This window comes from Hyaena hyaena, unplaced genomic scaffold (genome assembly GCF_003009895.1).
Source record: "Hyaena hyaena isolate Hyena2069 unplaced genomic scaffold, ASM300989v1 scaffold_96, whole genome shotgun sequence".
Lineage (NCBI taxonomy): Eukaryota > Metazoa > Chordata > Mammalia > Carnivora > Hyaenidae > Hyaena > Hyaena hyaena.
This window is the reverse complement of record NW_024080729.1, coordinates 1,252,291-1,278,653: the sequence shown is the minus strand read 5'-3', so window position 1 is coordinate 1,278,653 and position 26,363 is coordinate 1,252,291. Positions and strand designations below refer to the sequence as shown.

The 26,363-nt window shown below is 51.3% G+C and overlaps 1 protein-coding gene across 2 annotated transcripts in view; it reads right to left on the bottom strand.

The window, feature by feature from the left end:
- Positions 1 to 562: 562 nt before the first annotated feature.
- The window catches only part of BTBD9 (BTB domain containing 9), a 411,574-nt gene continuing 385,773 nt past the window's right edge, over positions 563 to 26,363 (bottom strand). The window contains exons 10-11 of one of the 2 annotated variants that reach the window (XM_039235261.1): positions 23,884 to 23,962; positions 3,908 to 4,200 (exon numbers count right to left, since the gene is read on the bottom strand). In XM_039235261.1, coding sequence (XP_039091192.1) covers positions 4,003 to 4,200; positions 23,884 to 23,962 — 277 coding nt within the window. In that variant the 3' untranslated portion in view covers positions 3,908 to 4,002. Of the gene's footprint in view, positions 4,201 to 23,883; positions 23,963 to 26,363 lie in introns of both variants that reach the window. The other variant, XM_039235262.1, reaches the window with a different exon arrangement.

Genomic DNA, 26,363 nt, shown 5'->3' with positions numbered 1-26,363 from the left:
GGAGTCACAGACTGAAACAGGCTCCAGGCTCTGAGCTGGCAGTCAGCACAGAGCCCGACGCGGGGCTCGAACCCACGAACCGCGAGATCATGACCTAAGCGAAAGTCGGACGCTCAACCGACTAAGCCACCCAGGCGCCCCTTCTTTTCCCCTTTTGACACTGTTCTTCCTTGTCCAAAGGGACGATCTTAATCGAAGCCTGCGGTGGGGTATGTGCGTGCCCCCTCTTTATACCAAGTGGCCCCAGCACACACCTCTCCTTTTTATTGCAGCCTATACCTTCCCCCCCCACCCCAGTCTCTATCTAGAAAGAATAAGTGATTACAATTTTTGTTATCTTCTAAAAAAAAAAAAAAAAAAAAGTGAAGTATACGGGTCGGATCCATCTGCACAGTGATTTGACCACTGGGGCGACAGCATAACTACAGAGCAATTTTTTACACCAATTTAAAACTCATTTTGGGGGGACAAGGAATCCATCTAACAAACACATCCCACTCTTGCTGAAAATAATTTCTTTTCCCAATTCTTCTAGGAATAAAACACTTTTAATGTATTTGTCAGGAATCGACACTTCGTTTAATAAGATTTAAAAAGTGACAATTTAAAGAGCAATTGAGAAGAGTCCCACATTCATCGTGGGCTCATGGTTCTAACTAAAATCAGAAGAAAAACCAGAAAAAGCATTGAGAGGATGAGAAAACAAGCATCTGTGTCTGGGTAGGTGTGAGCGCGCGTCATACGATCACAGCTGGCTCGGGTCCCACATGCTCGGCAGCAACCCCACCTTTCAGACCGCCTTGACCAGGCTGCTGTCACCCCCGCTGGCCCTCCCAGGAGCTACCAGAAGGTGAAAGCCATCCCCCCAAAGTCCCAGTGTAGTTTTTTTTTTTTTTTTTTTACCCTCCTGAAAAACATGATCTAAAATGAAGAGCAGGACATTCTGGCAGTGTTCTCGTTCCTGACCTGGGCGGTGGTTGAACAGTTTCCAACTGGGAAGCATCCCAGTAAAGGGCCAGGGGCCACAAGCACCCCTCTGTCCATCTCCCCTGAGGGCCAGGCCTCACCTGACCTCTCCTCAAAGCAACCACCACTGGGGCTGCATCCTCACAGGAGTGGGGGAGCCACAGCCCGGCATCGGCCCCCACCCCCTCCTCACTGGGCTGTGTTTCCCTCCTCACACTCCACGGCGGAGTCTGCCTCCCCCATCTCCTGGGCTGAAGACTCCGCAGGCACCTGGGCATCCTTCCAGCCGCTACCAGGCTGTCTTCTCTGCACTCCCATTCAGATCCTTTAGTCTCTTCAAGCTTTGAGGGCCATTGTGGTCTAGTGAGCTGTAGGGAGGAGTCCTCCGCAGGGCCAGCCAGGGCACTGGAGAATGCCAGTCCACTGGGGACCTCTTCCCGGCTGCCCACTCACCCCGCATTTCCTGGAGATCTGTGCTTCGCCCTGCATCTGTCTGGTGCGACACACCTTGACCGCGGTCTGTGGGCCCCAGCCAGAAGGACCGAAGATGGAGCCCACTGGCTTGGTAACAGGAGATAAACCAGAGCAGCTTCTGAACTCTGTCAGTGTCTGCCTGGGCTCCCGGGCAGGCTTCCCTGCAGGCAAGGCCCCAGTCAGGGCTGGGAGACAGCGCAGCAACCTCATGGCTTGTGGCTATGCCCTCAGTACCCCTCCCCACCCGCCCCCGCTGCTGTGTGCAATCAGCATGGCCACATCTTCCCCTTTTTCCCTTACCAAAGTCTGTTCTCTCCAGACAGACCTCACGGTGGATGTGTGGGAGGTGGGAACACGGATGGAAATCCACAGGACAGAGAAGGAGACAGCAAGCCACTGGCTGGAAAAGCCCAGATGTGGGTCTGGTGGTAAAGCCTTGTGGTCTGTGCCTTTTTGGATGGGACGGTGAACTGCCAGACCAACATTTGGTTACCTGTGCCTCGGATGGTGACGTGTAGCACGTGGGGCAGTGGGACTGCATGGTCTGGAGATAGAGGGTTAGAACCTTCCAGGTCCTCGCCAGCCTACTCCCCTCTTCCCAGGTCAGCAGTGCCAGCCTCCGAGCCCAGGGACTCCTCTCTGGACAGAAGACTTCAAAGATTCGAAGGAAAGCCCTGAATGGATACTTTCCAAACATCTGAACTCAACCCTCGTTGACTTATCGGGTTCCTCCTGTTCCCACTGGGCAGTGACTACCCCGCTGAAGGAAGTGCCGAGTGGACAGGAATTCTCCAGGCTAATTGGCAACTGTGTGCTGGATGCTGACAAAGGCAGCGGCCAAGTCACGGAGGGTGGCCACCCACAGCAAGCGGGAGGCACTGCCATCTGTTACGGGAGCCTCTCTCCCCTGGTGAGATGCCTGGCATTCTCATGGGTTCTGCTGGCCCCGCACAGGAGGGAAGGGGTCGGATGTGTGAGCTGAGGGCAGAGGGGGACCCGGAGCCCCCTGTGGCATGAGCAGGGATGCTGGCCTTCAAAGAGAAAGCTTACCTGTTTAATCATGTGGTTTGATGCCCTGTTCCCGTACTGATAGATCACTCAAAGCTAGCTTATACTGGGGAAAGCATGGAGTTAGTTGGCCCAGTGGCTCTGTGTACACCCACAAACAAGGTCTTTAAGACACCAGACAGGAGCCCCCATGAAAGCCCATCTTCCTCCAAGTGGGGTCACAGGGTGTGCAGAGGACCTGGGCCTGCATCTGGGGGAGCAGGGGACCACGGTGCTCAGCCTGGCCGAGCTTCCCATGGAGTTGAGTGCAGCAGAGCCCCTGGGGTGAGCTCTGGAGAGGAGGGAACATCAGATGGCAGTCTGGTCAAGTTCCAGGGGTTAGTTAGCGCTAGACTGGAAGTTACTAAGTAAGAGACCTGACGGAGCCAGATGAAGCGATGGCAGTCAGACGAGAAGGTCACAGGGGAATGAGGAGAAACGCTTTCTTACAACTGCTTTTCTTTCCAGTCCCCAGTTGAATCGTGTGGTCTGGGGGTGAAACACAGCAACCCCTGAACTGCAGAGGCCCAGTTTTGTGTTCCTGACACTGACGGGCAGGAGGGCTGCCCTCCTTCAGGCTCAGCTAACCTGTGGTGCCTGGAAGGAGGGTTCCGCCCAACCGGAAGCTGCTACAGATATATATATATATATATATATACATTTACATAATGTGAACATAAATTAACAGTGGCATAAGAACTAGTTCCTTGTCAGCCTCCCAAGCTTAGAGGCTGGGTACCTTTCAGGAATGACAAGTGAGTCACTCAGGAACTCGAGTGACCGTTAACTCCAGTGTCCTTGCACTGATTTGCTCACTGTGTATCTTGTTGAACTTCCTCAAAGGATTTTCCTGGTCAGACCTGGTGCCATGATGAGCCGAGTCTCGGCCTCGTGCAGGCAACGTGCACAGTATTTCTCTGTTCCACCCCAGGCTTAACCATTCAAAACCAAGGAAGGAAAATTACAGCAGCAAAAGGGATTAAAACAGGTGATTTGCTGTTTGAGCATTTCAAAAAGAACTGGAACACCTATGATTCAGCGAACGGACGCTAACTAAAAGAAAAAAAATCATTTAGTTGCCAGGGCGATGTGTTCCATGAAAATAAACTCCGGAAACGCATTTCCTACAGGGAGCCTCCAGGTAATAAGGCCTAACACATTCTCCTCCGCTTGAGTGCTGGTGGGCCATTTCTGTACTCTGACTCGCGCCTGCCTACCGCTTCCTCCTGCCCCTTTGCCCGGGTGAGATTAGAGAGGTAGGGTGTTAACGGTGGGCTTGATGAAGATTGAAGACCCATTCTCCCCCCCTGGAGACCAGCTTGATTTGAACAAATTGAGAACAAAGCAGCCCCTTTCTGCCCTTGGGAAAAAGCCTGTTCTGTGTCTGTTTTTGCAGCCAGGTCGGCTCCTCCCTGGAGGAGAGAGGGGCAGTCCACAGAGATCCCTCCTGGGAGGGCGCAGGTTCTTGCCACTGCCCTCAGGGCCCACCCACGTCGCTCCACATCTGCACCCCGGTTACTGGTGCTGCCGGTTGGGAGAGCGGGAGACGGAGCCCGGGCTGGAGGGCAGCGAGCTGCCGCCGGGAGCCTGCAGGGCGTGGGGGTCGAGCTGCGGCCCCGCCAGGCCCGGGTCCCCCGTCCCCGACTCCTCACTGTTGTCTTCCTTCTGGCTGCTCTGCTGCTCCGGACACTCAAAGTGGACACAGTGGAACACCTGCAGACAGGGAGCAAAGGCCGGTGAGTGACGGCTGTTGTCAGGCCCGGGGAGGCCGCCGATGTCCTGCCCGCCGCCTGTGCGCAGACCTGGGGCCGCAACTCGCAGGTGGCACACGGCTCAGGCAGGCAGGATGAGAGTCTAAAAGTTAACAGCCAGCGCGACATGGATTCCTATAGAATGTTCTTACCAGATTACTCCATTTTTGGTTACTTTCATCATATGAGCTCTTCTTTTTAAATTAATTAATCCTTGCATTTGACAGGAGAGTTAAAAGTCAACAGCGGTTGATTATGGTGGTAGCTGCAAAACTGCAGTAAAGCCCCCTGTGTTGTACACGATAAATGGGTGAATTGTAGGGCAAGTGAATTATATTTCAATACAGTTGACCTTAAAAATAATAAGCCAGCAGGGCGTCCCCCTGGGGGAGGACCAGCCTTATCTCCAAGGGTCCAAACGAGTCCCTCCCTCTCATAGTCTTCCTGTGCCCTCAAGAAGAGAACAGCTCCTGACGTGTAATCCACTGGGCAGCAGTGCTGGGGAGGGGGCTTCACCTTGAGGTGGTTTGGCCAACCTGGAATGAACACCCTCACGTAGATTCTGGACTTCAAGCTATTATTACAAAGCTGGAATCATCAAGGCAGTATGGTACTGGTACAAAAACAGACACTCAGGTCAATAGAATAGAATAGAGAACCCAGAAATGAACCCACAACAATATGGTCAATTAATCTTTGATAAAGCAGGAAAGAATATCCAATAGAAAAAAGGCATTCTCGTCAACAAATGGTGTTAGGAAAACTGGACAGTTGGAGTATCTAGGTGGCTCAGTTGATTAAGTGTCCAACTTTGGCTCAGGTCATAAGCTCACAGTTTGTGAGTTCGAGCTCTGCACTGGCTCTGTGCTGACAGCTCAGAGCCTAGAGCCTGCTTCAGATTTTGTCCCCCTCTTTCTCTGCCTTTCCCCTGTTCACGCTCTTTCAAAAATAAACATTAAAAAAAATAATAAGGAAAGCTGGACAGCAACATGCAGAAGAATGAGATTGGACCACTTTCTTATACCATACACACAGAAAAATTCAAAATGGATGAAAGACCTAAATGTGAGACTGGAAACCATCAAAATCCTAGAGGAGAATACAGGCAGCAATCTCTTTGACCTTGGCCACAGCAATTTCTTACTAGACACGTCGCCAGAGGCAAGGGAAACAAAAGTAAAACTGAACTATTGGGACTTCATCAAGATAAGAAGCCTCTGCACAGCAAAGGACACAATCAACAGAACTAAAAGGCAGTCTATGGAAAGGGATATTTGTAAATGACATATCAGATAAAGGGTTAGTATCAAAAATCTATGAAGAACTTCTCAAACTCACCCAAAAAACAACCCAGTTGAGAAATTGGTAGAAGACAGAAATAGATACTTTTCTACAGAAGACATCCAGATGGCTAACAGACACAGGAAAAGATGCTCAACATCAACAAATCAAAACCATAATACCACCTCACACCTGTCAGAATGGCTACAATCAACAACACAAGAAATAACAGGTGTTTGTGAGGATGAGGAGAAAGGAGAACCCTTTTGCACTGTTGGGAATGCAAACCAGTATGGCTACTCTGAAGAACAGTATGGAGGTTCCTCAAAAAACTAAAAATAGAAACTACCCAATGATCCAGCAATTACAGTATTAGGTATTTACCCAAAGGATACAAAAAGATTTGAAGGGACATATGCACCCAAATGTTTACAGCAGCATTATCAACAACACCCAAACTATGGAGAGAGCCCACACGTCCACTGACTGATGAATGGATAAAGGAGCCATGGTATATATACAATGGAATATTACTCAGCCATCAAAAAGAATGAAATCTTGCCATTTGCAATGATGTGGCTAGCACTAGGTGTATTATGCAAAGGGAAATAAGAGAAAAATACCGTATGATTTCACTCATGTGGAATTTAAGAAACATATAAACACATGGGAAGGGGGTAAAAAGGAGAGAGGCAAATACATCACAAGAGACTCTTAATGAGAGAGAACACACTGTGGGTTGAAGGAGGGAGGAAGGTGGGGGATGAGCTAGATGGGTGATGGGTACTAAGGATGAGTACTGGGTGTTGTATGTAAGTGATGAATCACGTGAATATTTCACCGTATGTTAACTAACAAAATTTTGATTAAAAAAAAAAAAGCCCTCACATGGCAGAACCAGCCACCCCAGGGGTCAAGGAGAGCTTGCTACTTGGAAGCATGACCGAGCTCTGTGCTCAGTGTTGTGCCAGCTGTTACGTGAACAGGACGCAACACAGAGCTCAGCGAACAATGGGGAGGCACGGCCGGTCCTGAGAACACACAGCATGGTGTGTGTGTGTGTGTGAGCCTGACACACCCGGTGTGAAACAGAAGGTAACTACTGGTGTGTGAGCTGGGGGTACGGTGACAGGGGACAACCAGAAACTGTCAGAGGTGAGGCCTTTAGGGAAGCTGACCTGCGCCCTCCCTGGCGCACACACAGGTTCCTTTCTCCACTCACAACCAGGTCCTTCTGGGGCTGTAGCTCGCTGGGGCCTGCCCTGAGCTCTTGAAGGGGAGGAGCACGCTGGCAGTTCTGGGAGAATCCATTTCCAGGACCTCAGTATCTGTATTTTCCAAAACTGCCTAAGAACATGACTGAATTCACAATACTCTTGCTCACCTCACAGAAGGAAAGCACGGCCCTTGGCTGTCCTCAGCAAGGGGCCCTTACCCCTCCTGGCCCTTCTGAGGGTGCAGTGCCACTCAAGTGTATTCATGCCTCATGTAATTTTTTAAACGTAATTGGGATTTTTCCAGAATTAAAACATTTTCAAGATAACGCTGGCTAAAGCCCATGAGTAATAGTTTTGCACAATGACTTTCAGATTTGGTGTGCCTTATTCAATGAGTTGGTTAAAATCTACTGAAGCAAATCATGTCATCAAATATTTATTCCTAGTAACTGGTCCTCATCTTCCAGCTTATAAAGTGTTTATTCTTTAACCTCACATTTAGAAAAATAATTGTACTTAATATTTCACTTCTCAACCTTAAATGGTCAAATGAACACTTTTTTCCAAAGTTCTTTTAGGAGCTAAGCAAACAAAATGTTTGAAGGCCATGGCTGCTGCACTTAGGAGGCTCTAAGCCATCAACAGAGTTCTTTAAAAGCTAATAGACACGGCCTGGAGGGAAGGAGAGGACATTCTGGGGTTAGAAGTGTTCCAGGCAAGGGGAATAACACAGGGCAGGAAAAGGCCCAGTAATGTCGGAGAAGATCTGAGTCGGCGGGACCGGCGAGGTCTCTGGGGGCAGGAGTTTCCCATGACATGCTCATCTCATGTCCCACAGAGCTGGGCCTGTACGTCAGATCCAACAAGACTCTGACGTCAAAAGGACACATGCTGGTGATGCGATACTGGGATATTTGAAAAGATTCATCTGGCAATGAGGGGTGGGGGCCCTGGAGATGGAGGGCAGTGTGGCCAGCCTGGGGCCCACACGTTGTCCCCAACAAGGGGTGAGAGCTTTGGGTGGGAGATCACAGAGGCCAAGGGGAGGAGCTACAGCCCATGAAGTGATTAAAGAGAAACACACATTGGCCTTGGTTACTTGTCAGACGTGAAGTTCAGCAAAGTGGGACAAATCCAAGAGGGGTCCCAAACTTCTTTGATGAGCTGGCATAGGAGCCGGAGCCCAGGCATCTGGTGGGGGGCAGGGGGAAGAGGGGCTGCACAGGCTCACTGGGGAAACTGAGAGGAGGGCTTTGGCAGTGGTGGATCCCAGCAAGAGGCAGTAGGGACAGATGAAGCCTCACCTGGAATGGGGTTTGGGGTGAGTCCCACTTCCTGAGGGGCCTGACAGCACAAGAGAGTCTTAAACTGGTATGCTGGGCTGGGCCAGGAACCAAGGCTGGGGGCGCCGCCGGGGGTCCGGTGGGGCAGAAGCCCGGCCGCTAGACCCAAGCACCTGGACAAAACCTGGTCGGGCCCTGCCTCTCCAAACAGTACTACCTTACCCCACGGCTTTCTTCCTTCCGTCCCCAGGCTTCTGCTTAAAGAAGTGGTGAAATTCATAAAGCTACCACTGAACTTGGCTGCAGATGCTGAGTGTGTAATTGCTTTATAGTGATATTCACACTGAGGGCTGGTGGGAGCCTGGAGCCTGTGCAGACAGAGTGAAAGGCAGGCCATGTGGCACGGGAGCATGGCACACTCCCGGCCCTTCCCTGGCCACCCAGTGCCTCCAGGAGAACTGCAACCCCTGCTCCCTTGGATGGGGGTCCACCCTCTCTCTCCCAGGGCCTGCTGGCGAGAGAGGAGCTATTCAACTTTGGATGTGCCCAAGTCTGGTGCGTCTGCTCCTGGATGAGGGCCCGTCCGTAGTGGATGAGGCACTGGTATCCTGGGTGTGGGCAGGATGCAGGGCAGGGCTGGTGGGCACTTGTTTCTCCCCCCGAGGGACGAGGTGCAGCAGAGGGTGGGAGGTGGATGAGGAACCATATCTCCTTTGCCCTGGGGGCTCTACGTCCTCCATGGCTCCAATGTGTGCGTGCGCACGCACCATGCACACATACACACCTTTTACTGTAGAATCAAATTCACAGAAGACTAATGTGATATCAACTGAGATTATATTTAAAACATAACTTCTGTGCTTACTTTCCTGCATCACTATTTTCTCCATATTCCCACTTCATTTATTTATCTACTGCTGTTTCAAATTTCATGTCTCAAACTGTAACGTAAAGACTAACAGAGGGCATGTGTCCTCAGGTCTGTCCTGTTCATTTTGGCAAAGCCGGGCTCTCTTACAGCAAGCAGATTCCTCTCCCTGCAGCTCAGATGGCCCTGTCCTCGCCTTGGTGCTTCCTGGGAGCCTTGTGGCGCCAGCTGCCCTCAGTACCCCGTCCCTCTCTTCCCTTCCCCTCCACCTGTTCTAGCACCGCTCTCTGCTTGGGCCCATCTGCAGGTGCTTTGCCGTCAACAGTCTAATGGGAGGTGCCTTTCATGGAGATTTTAACCTGTCTGGGCCACCGGCCCTGACCTGTACCATGCAGGGCAAATGTGAACAGCTTCCTGATGGCAGCTATCAATCTATTCCCCTCCATCAGTTTAACGTTCTTACAGCTTTTCAAGTGACAAGACCATCTTTTGGCAGGTTAGCGACTGTCCTCTGGCTTTATGAACACTCCTCTTTCCAAGTGCGGGAGGGTGGGGTGCTTCCTGGAGCCGCACCCTCGCCCTCGCCCCCTCTCTCAAGCCCCTCCCTGGAGCTTCTCGTAAGCCAGCAAACATCCTGTTCTGTTTCTCAGTCCAACCCGGTCACACTCTGTCCCCAGAGCCCAAGTCCCCTCCCTCCGAGAGGGAAATGTTCTGAACACGCTGTCCTTACTGCACCTTCCCCTTCCCAACCCTGAGCCCTTTTCCTGTCCCATCGTGCTGTTATTTGCGTAATCCCACCACCTGCATTCTCAGAGGTTCTTCCTCAGGCCCCAGGGCTGATGCTAGTCCCTGCACTGACACTTGTCCCCCTCCTTCTCCTCAGTGTCCTTAATCTCTGGGTGAGCTTTTGCCCTATAGGCCCTGGGAGGCTTCAGGCTCCCCCACCAAAGCCTGGTCCCCTCTTGCCTCTGTCTACCCACCTCAGCAACCTTGCAACTCGAGGACCAAGGTGTGGTTGTCCTTTCTTCCATGCAGACCTTGCACAATGATAAACACATCAGCACAAATTCTGGGTTGAAAAATTAAGTTAAGAAAGCTCTCAGTGAGGCCGGGCGCTAACAACTGGTCTTCAGAGCGTGCCTCTCACCTTGGAAGGGTCTATATCAGCGACGCTACCATCTGCTCTGCATGGTGCTGGTGAAGCCTGGGAAGACTGTATGCAATGGGTGCCTAATGAATGCTTGCTGGCCTGCTTCTTATTGCCCTCATTTCCACTGTCATTCCCTCTTCCAGCCTGCATTTCTCTCTTCTCTAACTGGGTGTTGACTGCACGACCATCTTTAGCCCATTTAGCCCACCTGTTTTAAAATAACAGTGCAAATGGCTGTTATTCCCAACACACCTGGCAATGCTGACAGCGAACTGCCACCTGCCAGTTTGTGTTCTGCTATGGCTATTCCTCCTTGAGAATTCATAGTCCCGGCTCCCCTGCCACCAGCGGTCAGTCCTTTCACCGGAGGCCACGGAAGTCCTGGCTGCCTGACCGCGCTCATGCAGCCTGGGGTGGGCGCACATGTGACCAGAGAGGGGGGATGGGGCCACCTCCGGGACGAGCTTCAGTCTGGGACTCGGAGTCCTGAGTGTCGCTGAAAGGCCAATGAACTTTAACGTGGGCTCCCTGACCACCCCAGGGAGCCAAGCAGGCTCTGCCAGATTCAAAGGCAACACACAGGAAAGAGTTAATTTTAGGAAGTCACAAACTGGTGTTGTGAGGATTCTGAGCGGAAAAGGGTGTTTAACCAATAGAAAGGTGGGTAGGGCCTGGAGTTACTGAAGAGGTAAAAGGTGCAGTGGGAGTCAGAACGAGCGGGCAAGGGGTGGGCAGAAGTCTGGGAACAAAGGGTGCCTCTGCATGCCAGGCCCTGAGGGCGAGCAAGCCCCACATGTGGGGTTCGCAGGTGTGGATCGAGGAACTGGCTGAGTAGGGTTCGGAGGTCATGAGGTCTGAGTGCATTTATTCACCCTGCAACACTAATGAGGCACCGCCTGCATGCCCACCACTTGGGTTCTGGCCCCTCAGAGGGTGCACCATCCGATGAGGGGAGAGCAGACACCTCAGTGGACAGGCAAGTGGCTCTGGGCCTACAGGGAGCCATGAGGGTGCGGTGGGGTCCCAGCCGGCCCAGGGGAAGTCAGAAATGCTTCCTGGGGGAGGAGAGGCCAGAGCTGAGTCGGGAAGCTTGAGGCAGCCAAGCAGGAATGGCCAGAGGAGGGAGCCCTTGGCGCAGCAGGAGAGGCGACAGCTCAAGCCTTTGGGCGGGCGGGGTCAGGGTGAGGGATGATGGAGAGAGCAGGTGTGGGCTGGGTGCAGTGGGGTCACAGCCCGGGGTTGTACCATGAGGGACGGGCCAGACCTGGGTGGGGGCTTGGGGGCAAGAGGTCTGGACACAGGAGACTCTTAAAAAAGGAGTAAATTTAAAATATTACAAGAGGAATACTTGTTTATGGTGACAAATAATAAAAGTGTTTAAAGAAAGAAGGTAGATCACAACAAACCCTTAAAAGCTGAAACCCCCTGATGTAGACAAGCAATTTGGGATAAACAGGAGAGTCACTTTTAAAGGAAGAATAATAGAACTTGCTAACAGACAAGGTGAGACCGACACGGAAAGGAAAGGTCCCGAGGATTCTCTGGGAGGACACGGATGGCAGCGGGTCCCAGGGGCTCCAGGCTCAGCCTGTCCTCGTCTTCAGATCCTTTCCCTGTTTTTGGTTTTTAAACTTTAACTGCCCCACTGAGCACAAACACCGACCAGGCGCCGAGCAGGAGCAGGGGTGCCCCTGCCTGTGCGAGTTTACTGTTCTGCAAAGGAGGCAGCCGTGTACCCAAGGTCACAAGAGTGGTGGCCTTCAACCTCAGGGCCGAGTGGCTGTGAGCTGGCCCCCCCTCGGCAGAGCGGCGTGCCGGCTGGGCTGTGGCTGAGGGCCCACCACCCAGTTACATCCTGGGCTACTGCACCTCACCACCATCATCTCGTGCACGACTGGGGATCCCCCCATCAGGACCCTGGGCACCCAGACGGGCCTGTTCTCGGAGTCGAGGGTGGAAGGTAAGACTGCTGTGGGGAAATTGGCTCCTTCCCTGGGGGCCATGTGGTCGGAGGAGCCTGAAGCGCCTCCCTCCTGCTGCTGCAGGGCCGCTGCTCTCACACGGGAACCAGGGGAGGGGGCGGGTGGCTCGGAGGAGCTGTCTCTACTGCCAGGGGCGCGGGGTGCCATCTGAAGTGTGCCACCTGCCTGCCACACCTTAGGCTCCTCTGCCCACACGTACTTCTGGCCTCCCTCTAGGTGGAACGGCCAGGTTCCGAGTTTCTCTTCGCTCAGAAGCTCGTGCAATTCAATTCCTTTCCTGTGAACCTTCCCAAGACTGCAATACCCCTCGGAAAGGATGTGACCAAAAGTGAATGAGGCATACTGGGCAGAGCGGCACTACTGATTTATGCAAAACCATTACCGCCGCCGCCGCATCATTTTCCCTTCCCCTTTTCGGCAATCATGTATCCCATTAGCCTGTTTGATTGCCGCTGCTCACAAAGGGGCACCTTCGCTGAACCAGCTTCAATGGCCTCTGGATCTATCCCCCGAGAGGAGCCGGCTAATTTGGAATGTAGTCGTGTGTATGAATCCGACACAGCTTTAGTCACTATCCGGGTGTCCTTTTTTTTTGTAGCTGCTGTTTATTATCACTTTGCCTCCTCTCTGGGAGCCATAATTTTCCACATGTTTGAGATAGTCAGGGGTGTTCTTTTTCTCCGTGAACCCTGGAAAGGATGTGCATAAACGCTCCAGCCTCTTCTCGGTGATGGAGCTAGTTCCTCAGCTGGCAGCTGTCTGCCACCTTTCATTACAGGGACTCCCCAAGCATGGTGTGCTCAACACCTCTTCAGGGGTTTTAGAAGCAGAGAATCCTCTGCTAATTTTCCCAAGTTGCACTAAGAGTCCACCGTGAACTGTAGCAGAAATTGGGGAAATTTAATAAATGTTGATCTGTGGCTCTACCTTGCTTTTCTGGTTTCTCCTGAGTAATTTTCACAGGCTGCTTTCATGCCAACCAATACAAATAGGATTCCTGACCCAAGCTTTCAGCTTACATTTCCAAGGTGACATATCTTTATAAAATAGATACCACCTCTCAGTGATACCTGCCCATAAGTCAGACACAGAGACGTGGCTTCTGGATTATGCCGATCCTGCTTTACCCTGCACCCACTGCGCGTTCAGTGAGCACTGACGGATCCTGATGCTGGTGACAATTAACATCTTTCTTACACTCACCGCAGAGGCAGAGGTCAAGAGTCCCTCTGTAGGCTGTGGGGATGTTTTACTTTTTGTTCCTTTAAAAATGAAGTCCAAAAGTCTTTGACAAAACACCCGTTTTTATAAACAAAAGTTCTGTAATTATATATTTGAAGAGTCCACACCATTGTTTCAGTTAGGAAACCCTTTCAGAGGGAGATAGTTCCAGATTCTGAACAATACTTTTTCAGTATTGCTTAGGGGTGATAGGATGCTCAAATAGTTTTGCACAAATATTTAATCCTAATAGATACAGGAGTACATTTCTTGGTGACACTGCTTTTATATGGCAAGTTTTTAAACTTTCCAATATCAACTTCCCATATTCAGGTAGGCCAGGGCACCCACAGATCTCTGGAACTTCACTGCTTGGAAGGTTCTAGAAAAACAGTCTTTGCAGTAACTATCAATATAGGCAGTCCCGCAATCCCCAGTTACTGTTTTTTATGTGTGCACACCACGGAGTTCCAGGGAGAGCGATTTACTCTCTCTTCGTAGTTAATTTGGCCCTGGAGTATTAGTGGTTTCTTTCTATTTTTGAAAATCTAAGAAACAACAAAACGGAAATGTTCTAATTCCCAGGCAGAGGCTGGTAGGTGTGGCCTTCCCAAGGCCCCCTTCCCGCATCAAGGGGGAGTGTGTCTGCATCCACTCGCTGCCCTGGAAGGCCAGCACGCGTAGCCCCAGCTGTCCGGGACAGTCCTTCACTCCCTCCAGGTGGTATGTGTCTGCTCCGTGTCACAGCTCCAGCTGTCCGGAGATTTCGGGTGGCTCCTAACTGCTGTCCCGCATCAGGACATGGTTCAAGATTATCCTCACAAGCCGGGTCATCTCCCTTCAGCTCGCTGCTGGGCAGCCCCCGCGCTTCACCCACTCAGGCTGGGTGCCGCCTCCCAGGCCAGTGGTTTGGTGTGGAGTCAGCGCAGCTGCACCACGGCACGCGCGAGGGCCGTGTGGGTCACAGGGTAAGCTCAATGGCACACGCTCGCTGCTGGGTTGCATTCCCACTCTTCCCAGGCAAATCTTTCATAATAGGCATTTAAGAATAAAGATGCCTAGAACAAGTCTTCTTTTGTAATTATGCTACAAATAAAGTATCTTCCTGCTTTCTCTGTCTCACTGGGAAGGAGACTGGACTTAAGATTGAATTCACTCTCAATTCAAAGACAAGCATCCTGAGAGCCAGGGAGTGAAGGGATTTGTTGGGGGTCACAGAGCTGACTTGGGAGGAGGCTGGCACCAGCGCTGGGGTCTTCTGGACCACACTCCATGAAGACCCTCCCTCCCTCCCTCCTTTCCTTCCCCTCTCTCCCCTCCTTTGCTGCTCCCTACTTTCCTAGCCTGGGCATCAGGGCTATTTCTCAGAGCTTTCTTCCAGACCTTCCCCAGCCCTTCCTTCTTAGCCTGACTTCTGAGGTACTTGACCTGGATTGTGACCTACACATTTTTAAATCCACATTTTTGTGTGGATGGCTCATCTGTAACTCCTGCTCACTGTGCCCTATAGTTTCTTATAACTAAATGCTTCCAGACTTCCCCATAGCCACCACAGCCCTGCCATTCTCCAAGGTCATGGGGATGACAGCCTGGTGCAATCTTTAGTTCTTCCTCATTCCTCAGATGCAAGATGTCACAGGTGATTCCTGAGAGCTTGTTTTCCTTGGAATCTGCACAGCAGCTACGACCCTCAGTCTGATTTATGGAGGCGCTACAATGTGTGGGCCACACGGCTGGGTGCTGGGACATGAAGATACCACGATACTGTCTCTGCTCCCCAGAAGAGCAGTGGAGGGGCACCTGGGTGGCTCAGTCAGTCAAGCATCTGACTTCAGCTCAGGTCATGATCTACACAGAGCCCACCTCAGATCCTCTGTCTCTCTCTCTCTCTGCCCCTCACCCCACTTTCAAGAATAAACATTAAAAAAAAAAAAAAAAGAAGTGCAATGTAGTGCAGGACCCAGGCAAAGCAAACTCCCAGTGCCAGGCTTACCTGCCAGGCTTACCAGGCTCCCCCTGCCCAGGCCCTGCTGCTCCTGTGTGTACCTGGTCTCTGGCCCACACCTGGTCCTGTCCTTGCAAGTACCGCCTCCATCTTACGTACTCCCCACAGGGCATCCAGGGGCCGCCTGAAACCTGGTTTGTGTCGGTTATTTCTATTCCTGAGCAGGTTTTCTTTGTGCACGTCCCTTCCCCATCACTGCCATGTGACCCGCCCCGCCCCCCCCCCCCCCCCCCGAGATGGCCAGGTTCCCTCTCCCTGACGAAAGTGGGAGTTTGAGGGCTGGCACTGTGTCTCTCTCTGCAGGTTGGGAGCTTTCCGAGGGAGAGGCTCACTGGTCGGTTTGCTGTGCTCTGCCTCTCTCTGAGTCTCTGCCACTGGGACGGATGTCTGCTTCAGTTCTGGGGCTGACTAACTGACCTCAAGTTGTGGCCTCGAGAGCCGGCCTATGCCTGCTGTGCGGTGTGCCTGCCTTTGGGAGCTCAGAGCACACCCTCCAGAGGACACTGCTGGGGAAATCCCGGCGGGGACCAGAGAGGGTGTGATCAGACCTGGTGGGGGGCTCTTGGAAATAACTATCACCAGGCCAGGAAGGAGCCTTTTGTTTTGATTTTAAAGTGCCCCTTTCCCTGTTTTTGTTTTTTTCCTTCACTAGAGCCACATGTTGCTATGGGAACGAGGATGGCACTGGGACCCACAGCCACTCACCGGCCTGACAGAACCCTGTAAATAAATTCTGCCTCACTCCAGGCTCCACGCTGAGTGGTCCTGGAGGGCAGCTCAAGCAGCCACTTGCACACTTTCTGTCCTGCTGCTGCTGGCTCGTGCAGGACCCTCCTGTGGCAAGCTCACCGGCTGATTGCTATTCTGAGCACGGCGAGCACGGAGCGTGTGGGGGTCTGCAGCCGCCCGCCCTCTGCAACCCTCCTCGACACAGTCTCATCAGGTCTATCCAGTCCCGAGGGCCAGGCTCAGTGGATCCATTTCAGAGATGAGGAAACCCCCTCCTCAGGACCCGGCCCCACATGTATGTACCTCAGCTGTGCCGCTCGGGCTTGAGGCCCGCACTGCTGTCTCCACCGGGGACTGCTCTCCACGGTGTCAGTGGAGTTAAGGCGCCCTTCATGTGGCTGATTCCTACCAGGCTGAGGCTGTAATCCCTCTAAAGAAGGGCCCTGCCTTGGTTTCTCTCCTAGGCATGGGCTGGCCCATGAAGTGTGCCCACAGGAGCCATCTGCTCCCCAAGTCTGACTGTGCCAGGGCACAGCTGGGCTCATTGCTGTCGCTTTACTATTTATTGTGCCTTTGTGGGAGACAGAGCAGCCTGGCTGTTTTAAGAGACCAATTACCTGGATTCAGGGATGCTGGGTGGCTCAGTCGGTTAAGCGTCTGACTCTTAATCTTGGCTCAGGTCATGATCTCATGGTTTTGAGTTTGAGCCCTATGTCAGGCTATAAGCTAACAGTGCAGAGCCTGCTTGGAATTTTTTCTCTCTCTCTTTCTTGGGATTCTCTCTCTCTCTCTGCCCCACCCTGGCTCACGTACATGCACTCTCTCTCAAAAAAAAAAAAAAAAGACCAATTACCTGGATTGAAATCCTGACTCTGTCACTCACCAGCAGGGTGACCTTGGGCAAGTCGCTTAACATCAGTTTTAGTTTCCTCATCAAATTTTCCTTCTTGCTTAAAACATTTTGACTGTGAAAACCATGCACTAATGGAAATGCAAACGTACAGCTTGTTGGTAACTATACAGTGAGTACCATGTGAACGTCACGAGGGTCAAGAACTCAGGAACATTGCCGGTGGCCCTTGGTTCCTCCACAGGGCTGGCCCTTCCTGATCCACCTGAGGAAACCACAATTCTGGCTTTAATCATAATTAACTCCTTTGTTTTTTGTTTTTAAGTTTTACCACCTATGTCCACATCCTTAAATGTGATAGCTTACTTTCACCTGTTCTTGAGGTTTTAAGAATATAATCCTAATATATGTATTCTTTTGTATCTGGCTTCTCTCCTGTGGCATGCTGTGATAGTCATCATCGAGATCACAGCCCCCCAGATGACACTATGCTGGGCTTATCCGTTGTCCCTGGGCGGACGACTGGGTGGTGATCCCTCTTGGGTCTGGTATGAACAGTGATGCTGTGAACATTTTTATTCCTAAGAGCTTCCTTAGAGAATACACACAGGTGTGAGAGGCTGAGTCTTAGGGCAGGTGTGCACATGTTCACCTTTAGTAGATCGTACCAAACTGTTCTCTCCAGCGACTACAGCAGCTCACACTCCCACAGCGCTGGATGTGAACTGCTGTGACTCCTCATCTTTGCCAACACTTGATACTGAGCTAGCTCATTTTTAAAAAAATATTTTATTATTATTTTTAAATATTTATTTATTCTTGAGAGAGAGAGAGAGCACGAGCAGAGAAGGGGCAGAGAGAGACAGAGACGCAGAATCCAAAGCAGGCTCCAGGCTCTGAGCTGTCAGCACAGAGCCTGACGCAGGGCTCGAACCCACAAACCGTGAGATCATGACCGGAGCCGAAATCAGATGCCTAACCGACTGAGCCACGGCAGGCGCCCCTGGGCTACCTTTTGTTTAAAAAGTGGGTGAGAGTAGAATCTACTTCCATATGATGATTAGATGGTGTAATAAACCTAAAGGGCTTGGAATAGGGCCTGCCATACAGTAAGTACTCAGTAAATGAGCTGCTGTTTTATAATTTATAATAAAAATGATCATTATTATAAAGGGTCTTGAACTAGGACATGCTGAAGTATGTGGCATATTTACCTTTCCACTTAACAAACTGACTGGTTTAGGAAACTCTTCACTGTGACTACAGAAACTGCCTTGGACCGCCAGTCTCTTGATGGTGAGAAGTTGTATTACCGAACCCTTTATGTGGCTGACTGATGCACAAGGGAGAGATAGAAGGACAGACCGAACAACTCCTTCACTCACTCAGCCAATAGGTACTCTATGCGTACGTGCACCAGGCCCATGCGAGGTGCCGGGGACACTAAGATAAATATGATACAGCCTCTTTCTGCAGCTGCGTACACACAGTAAGTGAAATGGAACCCTGAGAGCAGCCTGCAGACCATCAGCCCCATCCTCTCCTCCTGTTGACTTGGCAGAGTTCTCATGTGGCCTCTTGGGAGCAGGACCTGGTCCTGCTATGTTGCAGATAGTTTTGCCTATAGTCCTTTTGAACCCCCAGGGGCTGTCTGTGCCCCTGAGCTCTCTGCCTACTGAAAAACCGCTCCAGAACTTGCTCTCAAACCCAGGTTTCCAGCCAAGCCATAAAAACAAACAGGTAGAACTTCTATTTCCTTTAATACACTGACTGATTTGCAGACAGCTCTCGTTTGCACCCAGTGTGCCTCTGAGGATGGTGGTGTGTGCCTCTGTGGCTCTGCTACGATAATTACTGAAATGGAAATGAAAGGGTCCATGCGAGGTGCTGCTTCGAAAGCACCATGGCTCTGCCACAGTGTCCAGAGTCGTGACTTCAGATCTGCTGTAACGTGTGTGGTGTTGTTGACAAGGCCCAGGTTCTAGTCTTTTTTCAGACAAGAGAGCCTTGGAAAGGTGGGCAGCACCTGCCTCCTGAGCACTTGGGGTTGGTCAGCAGTTGAGGCAGATGGGCACCCGTGCGGGAACGACCACACGATTGCCAGACTGGAGGCTGAGACCACCATAACGTGAGTGAGGAAACAGCCCAGGAGGACCTGTTTGGCCACTGGCCCTGGGGAGGATCAGACAAATGGAAACAACTGAAGGAGAGCAGGGTGAGGAGGAGGGTGTGCTGAAAGACGTGCGTCTGTCATCTAGTGCCAAGCGTGTCAAGAAGACAAAGGGAACCCTGTGATTGGGCAGAGAACACAGGCAAGAAAGTCGTCCAAGGGCAAAGGGGAGAAGCACGGGCTGTGTGAGGGCCACTCCACGCACAGGGGAGATTACAGAGCAGGGGACGAAGGAGCGCACACTGGTGGGGAATGAGAGGAAAGCGTCAGGAGCTAAGATAAATGACAAGAATGATGCCAAGTACACCGGGAGCAGGAGGTCACTGGAGGCAGTGGTGGAGCCTGTAAGGTTAGCATTTGGGAAATTTATCGACAGAAGTCGTAAACGGAGCTAAAAAATTAAATGAATTCATTGCTGCGGCGCTCACAAAGGATAGATGAGAGACAGATGCCGGCGGCAGCCCTACACTTCCCAGAGGAGAGCAGTGAAATGCTGCAGGAAATCAGAAGCGTGCCAAAACAGGTGATCAAGAAATCTGAGCCTCCGCGGCGGCCGAGGCTGCTGTCACCTGAGAGCCAGTCGCGAGGAAGAGGGGAAATGAACGTGCGGCGGACGCAGGCGGACCTCGCGAGCAGGAAGGCCTGGCCGGCTGGGGCGGGACACACGCCCACACCCGGCAGGAATCCCACTCTGTGCCAGCAGCAGCCGGGACCTGGAGGTCGGGGTGGGCTCCCGCACCACAGCTGCACAGGGACTAGCAGCCCCGGCCATTGACACACTGTGCGGGCCACTTCCTACCTGCCGCCAAAGCTGACCGACCACCCCCACTCAGAGTGAGCCTCGGAGCTGTGCCTTCCTCTCTGGAGGGGGCAGCACCTGCAGAAAACAGTCTTCCCTGGGAGATGTGGCAGTGACTCACCCACAGTTCTCTGTTAGCCTCACATGCTCAAAACCAATTCCATCTATGCTTCTTGAAAATCGCACAAAGCCTGTGCCTTGGTAACACTCAGTATCTAAAGGTACTGGTTCTGACTAAATAAAGGCCACTGAGGTCGTTTGGCAAACAAGCAGTGACAGGCTGAGGAAACCCTGCCTCTCCCCATAGCGTCTTCGACTGTGAGAGAGAGGCCCCCGGACCCCAATATTCTGATGGTAGGGTTCCAGCTTCCACGGGACTGGGGATCGGGCTTGTCCTGGACCCCGCCTCCCCGCCATCGTGGTTTCCTGACTCTGTGTCCAGCCTCCTCTGCCCGACTATCTGTGCCATCGCGGCTCTCCTCCAGGGCTGCCTCTCCCAGCAGCCCTGCCCCACCAAACGCAGTCACCCCTCTTCCCTCAATGCAGCCTTGTCTCTCACACCTCTGAACATCGCCGCACCAACTTAGACACATTTCCACCATTCTCGAAGCTAGTGATACTTTTTCCAAAACTCGTATGCTGCAGGAAAGGACGCCCTCTTTGACAGCTGCTATATTCTTAAAAAATTTTTTTTGTTGTTAATATTTATTTTTGACGTGGGGGGCGGGCAGAGAGAGAGGGAGATACAGAATCTGAAGCAGGCTCCAGGCTCTACGCTGTCAGCACAGAGCCCAACACGGGGCTCAAACCCACAAACCGTGAGATCATGACCTGAGCCGAAGTTGGATGCTCAAGTGACTGAGCCACCCAGGCACCCCAAGAGAGTTGCGGTATTCTTGATACCCAGGGGGATTCAGCACTTTTGTGCCTTCTTGTGTGCTCTGAAGAAAGACAGAGTTTGTGGGTCTTCCCTTATGATCCCATTCATTATTCATATTATGATTTCAGATATTCCCAGTTGGCAACACCACATTGAGGCTTTTTCTCCTGAACAATAACTGACTCAGGAAGGCAGCCCCGTGGGCTGCTTGCTCATCGGCCAGATGCAACAGATCACTGGTTATTTAGTCAACCTGTACAAAGGGGCTGGTGAGTGTGCTTGGAGTTCCCTGCATAGACAGTTCTGGAAACTCACTGGGGAAGAGAAGGTCTTGCACTCCAACTTTATGGTTCTGTAATGGGAATCTATTCCTCATTTGGTTACTGAGGTAGGTGACAGGGTTGGGGCTGAGTGCTGGGGGACCCTCGTTAGCACAGTCCGGTGCTCCCGGCCTTCTCTGACCTAGAATTCCTTCTGCTGGGATACAGAACTGCAGTCTCCCATGGACAGATGAAAGACAGAACTGGTTTGTTTTCTGGGGATGTATTTTCTAAGAAATAAGTGACTACGTGAAAAATATTCAATTTTAGCTTGATATGTTATTATGTAAAGATAAATTTAAATGGTTTTTCAACTTGGTACATAACAAACACATAATGTAAGTTTAAGTGACAAAAAAATTGGGATTTATTGGCAAAATTTTAAAAATATGCTGAGTAATGTATGGCATGGTTGAATCCCTATACTGTCCACCTAAAACTAATGTAACATTGTATGTTAACTATACTGGAATTACAACTTTTTAAAAAATTAAAAAAAAAATTTTTAAATATGGTATTTGATTTAGGCCTCAAATATACATTAAGATTCAGATCCAAATTTACTCTTGTTACCTCATCAAAAAAAGTGCTTTTATGACCTGTGACATTTAGAGTTTTTTAGATTTTGTTCCTTAAAAAATATCAACTTGTTTACTTTTATAATTTTCGGGTTTGGTTAGAAACGAAGAGGTAAGAAACAAAGTTTCAGGCTTCTGTTTATAAGCTCTTTTCTCTAAGAAAGACATTGTAGGCATATATCATTTTTGTCTTAAATGAATAAAAAGGCAAAATGAGTATAAATTATCACAATATTTTCAGTTTTTAGAATGCTATGAGAAGTACCAGAAACACGCTGATGTGCTCTGGAGAATTCGAATTTGCCAAACACAATATACGAACCCAGGGCTAGCCATGTAACGTGCAGGGCTCAGCACAAAATGAAAATGTAGAGCCTTTTGTTCAAAAAGCAGGAAAAAAAGCTTTTTCTTTTCTTCCACAATTCCTCTCTTCACCTGACACAGGGTTTTCTTTTGCTACTTAATGTTGCAATCCCTTGGGCAAGGGGACTCCTGAGGCTGGGGCAGACCCACACAGGCACCTGGGCCCTATCCTGGCACTCAGATGAGAGTCACACCAGACCCTGACCCTCCCAGCAAACACACTGGGCCCCTACAGGGAGTGGGGGCTGGCGGCAGGCATGGGGCAAGCTAGGAGGCTGGAAGGTCTACGTACCAAGGGTCAGGAAGTGGGTGGCTGAGAACCTGTGCTGGGAAGGTGAGAGGGGGCAGAGGCGGGCCTGTATTGTCCCATGGGGCTCTCCTTATAAAAACAAATTCACAGGTAAAATTATGAAGAATTCAAGATGGTGCTAGAGAACATTAAACCCAAGCTCAGAGCTCAGCCCTCCTGGGCTGCAGCCTCACGCAACTGCCCTGGTCACAAGCCCGTGAAGTCAGTCCTGTGCAGAGCTGAGAAATATCACATTGAGGAGAAACTACAGAATGGTTACTAGTTTGACGCCTTTCATTTCCTCTTGAGTTTCAGCCTTACTGTTCCTTATGATTCCTGTCGTTTTTAAAGTTTATTTATTTTGAGAGAGAGAGAGAGAGAGAGAGAGAAAGAGAGAGAGAGAGAGAAAGAGAGGGAGAGAGACTCCAAGCGCGCAAATGAGAGTTGGGGAGGGGCAGAGATTACCAAGCTGAATACATGCTGATGCACGGTACCCGACATGAGGCTCGAACACACAGACTGTGAGATCATGACCTGAGCCAAAACCAAGAACTGGACACTCAAGCGACTGAGCAACCCTGGCGCCCCATGCTTCCTGCCTTTAACTAGCAGCCCTTCAGAGGTTCACACTAAACACTCATGACTGTATAAAAAGCAAGGGCATAATAAGCAGATGAAGTCAACAGCAAGGCCACTAGTGCTCACTCAACACCCAAAGAACAGAAAAGCTAAGTAATGAACTTACAGCTGACTGACACTATTCTCATCCTAAATGGTGTGAGTGAATCCGCAGGTGCCCCTGTGAGCCCACTGGGAATCTATATTGTCCAGGGGATGACGGTCCAGGCGTGCCTGGCTCATGCCTGGTTTACACTTGCATCTTGGTGTGTGATTGTGAATTGTGCCCTTCCTCACACTCAAGTGTCTTGGTTTCTCTCCTCACCAAGGGCACGGTCTTCTCTTTCCTGATCCAGAGGCATCCAGTGCATTTTTCTGGGGCCATTTATATTCCCAAGAAAACAGCATGGCAGATGTTGGAGGCTCAGGCCTGTCACCCAACTGCTGCCCTGGCTGTGGGTACCCAAAATGGAGGGAAACAACCTGCCCACTCTTCCTCCGCTAAATCCAAAAGTGGAAGGGACATCTAGGAACAACATGGTCCCCTAGAATGATCCAGGCCTGGACACCAGAGGAGGAAGAGGCCCACTCAGAAGCATTTATCTGCAGTCCGGCACAGGATGGAATAGACAGGCAGAGAAAGCCAGCAACTGTCTGCCACGGTGGCCCCCGTGGGGCCAGGGTTCCTTAAACACCATGTTCAGAGGGCCAAGGGACCTCTGAAATAGCTGCCGTCTAGGAGGGCGGAAGACTTGAGGACAGGGTTGTTTGACCTATCAAGGTCTCTGTGGTTGCCGATTCCACAGGGAGGCTGCAGGGAGTAAGCAAAGCCATAGGAGTTGGCTTTCATTTCCTAGTGAAGAGACATCTAGAAATGATAATGATATCCCCACTGTGCGGGAGCAGGACTTTCTTCTGTACCAAGCTGTCTGAACAACAGGCCATTAGCGGGTAGAACAAACAGTTCCACTTAACTCGGGATGTAGCATTTACCTGTACATCATGAAACAGCACAGCGTCTTTCATGAAAGGAGACCCTTACCTCATTTGCTGTGTTGTGTGTTCCCACGATTCGGATGAAGGAGGCAGGCTGTCTTTCAAAAGTTACAGATTGCCAGGACCTGTGAGAGGAAGCACAACCGTTTGCCTGGTTAGACAGTACGGTTAACCCTGTCAGCAGGCAGGAGGAGCCATGTGCTGAGGAAGGGGGGTGCCTGTCCTCCATCCTTAGGAAGCCTGTGACGCAGGAGGGATGGGGGTTGGGAACAATGCTCCCCTCACGTGTGCCTGAGGAAGGCAGTCAGTCTGTAGTGTCCCTACCTTCTGTGAAGGCGATCTGGGATTCACCAAAAGCTTCCCCATAAACAAGCACAAAGTACGAAGCTCACATTGCGACAAGAGTGTGGCTGGAAAGCAATCAAGGCGGCTGAGAGTTCACAAGACACATTTCCTCATCTGTGAAATGGGCCTACGTCAGGGGGCTACTGGCCGATTGGCGCGCACCTGAGAGGTGTGGTAGGTTCTGGGAGGAGAGGTTTGAACCGGCGGCGGCGGCGGCGGCGAGGAATGTGGGCTGAGCAGGGGAGGGAGAAGAGGGGGTCACTCACTGCCGTGAGTGGAAATGATGACATCTGGGGAAGAAGAGGAGGTTTCTCCACAGGCCTCCGCCTCTTCCCCTTTCCTGCTTCCAAATGCATCCCCCCAGGGCTTATTCTCAGGACCACAGTCTCTGCGTGGGCTCACAAGCCAGCTCCTTTAAAGCCCAGCCAAACAGGCTCTAAACCAACCCAGAGAGGAGGAGCTCTGCTCTTGGTTTAACGCTCACAGCTCATCAGAATGCACTGGGGGAGAGCACGGCACCCACGACTGTAAATTCCAATAATATTTTCTGTAATAAATGTGAGGAGTTCACAGTTGTTGCCATCCCTCCTCCGCTCACACAGTGGAAATGCCAGCTGCTGGGAAGCTGTTTCCTGTAATTGTCTAATTACCAAGTAACGCTACCAAAGAAAATATATGTATTTGTGGTTTGTTTTTTCCCCCTTTGGTTTCAGGTGTTCCATCTTCTCTCTCATGATGAGCCTCCCACTGAGACTGATTCACTACTGCCTGGACACCCAGGCCCCTTAAGGTCATTAAAAGCCGTTACCATCCTATGTGCAAAGTCTGTGCCTCTGAAAGCAGTTTTCTGGAAACAGCAGAAGAAAAATCACTCTCTTTGTAAAAATGCTATCCTTCATACATGAAGTGATGCCATCTGACCACCCCCAGAGCCTGCACTCTCGGCCCATGTTCTCAGTGGGGGGCTGTTTTGCCCCAAGACCCACGTGGCTCCCCTGGGGAGCCTACCATGTGGCATACAGCCCGTGGGCTGGGGCAGGCCTACCAGAGGGAGGCCCTGTGGGGCTTCAACCCTGGGCCTGGGCTCCCACAGGCCTACCTGTCACTCCTGAGCTGAGCTGTGTGACTGATGGACTGGCATTCTTCCTCCGGCTGGGCAGAAGGGGCTCACGCCGCGTGGGGCAGCAGACGCCCATCCCTGCTCCTACGGGAAGCACACACCGAGGCTGGGCCACTGCCTGCTTCACAGACCAGCCCTCCAGGAAAGGGGGACAGAGCCAGGACAAGTGATGGCAGCCGCCGCCAACTCTTATGTTCCAGGAGGTTTTAGAAAAGAACTGAGGTGGAGGGGGGGCTGGGTGTGGAGGAGGTAAAGAGTGCGTTCTCAGACGTCTAGGGGCACGCCTATTAAAAAAATCACCAAGCGTTTCTGGACATAGAGGGAAAACTTGGCACTTGTAAGCTCACGGTCCTCAACAACATGCTTGTGGCTCTGAGAGTGCAGGCGGATCTAAACGATGCCTCCTGAAGGCCCACCGCTCTTGCCCCCACGACTGCCCGGAGCCCAGGGCAGTGAACAGAAGGAGGTCTCGCGGGAGTGGCCGCGGGCAGAGCCAGGCCCCCTGGGCGGCAGGCTCAGGGTTTGGGCGCCCGTGTCCTTGCCTGGCAGGCCAGCAGCCTAAGCGGGGGCAGCATTTGTGAAGTAATAAGATCAGAAGGCCTCAACTTAATACCAATTCTCCATTACACTGCATTAATATCTAATCACATTAGAGTTCATTTTCACTAACACAGCCTGAGAGTTGAAAGATGATTTCATTTTCAGCAAAACTGGATACCAACCCTAAAACAAAATACCAGGAGGACGGGACGCTGGTTAGGATGAGGTAATGAGCATCTCTCCCTCCCCAAATATCAGATCGCATTTCCTCTCAACTTCTTCCAAACAACTTTAAGTGCTGCTCGATGGGGACATATTAGGTGGCCCCGGAAGTCCTTGTCAGGTTGGGGCCACTGGGACGACTGCCTGAGCGGGGCTCTCACAGTGCCAGAAACTACCGCCATCACTCAGTCCATGCGACGCTCCACTGCCATTTTTATTGAGCTTTACTGAGGGCTGTATAAAATACCCCTCCTCGCCAAGCACTCTGAGTCCCTTCCTTAGTAGGCAACATGCCCAGG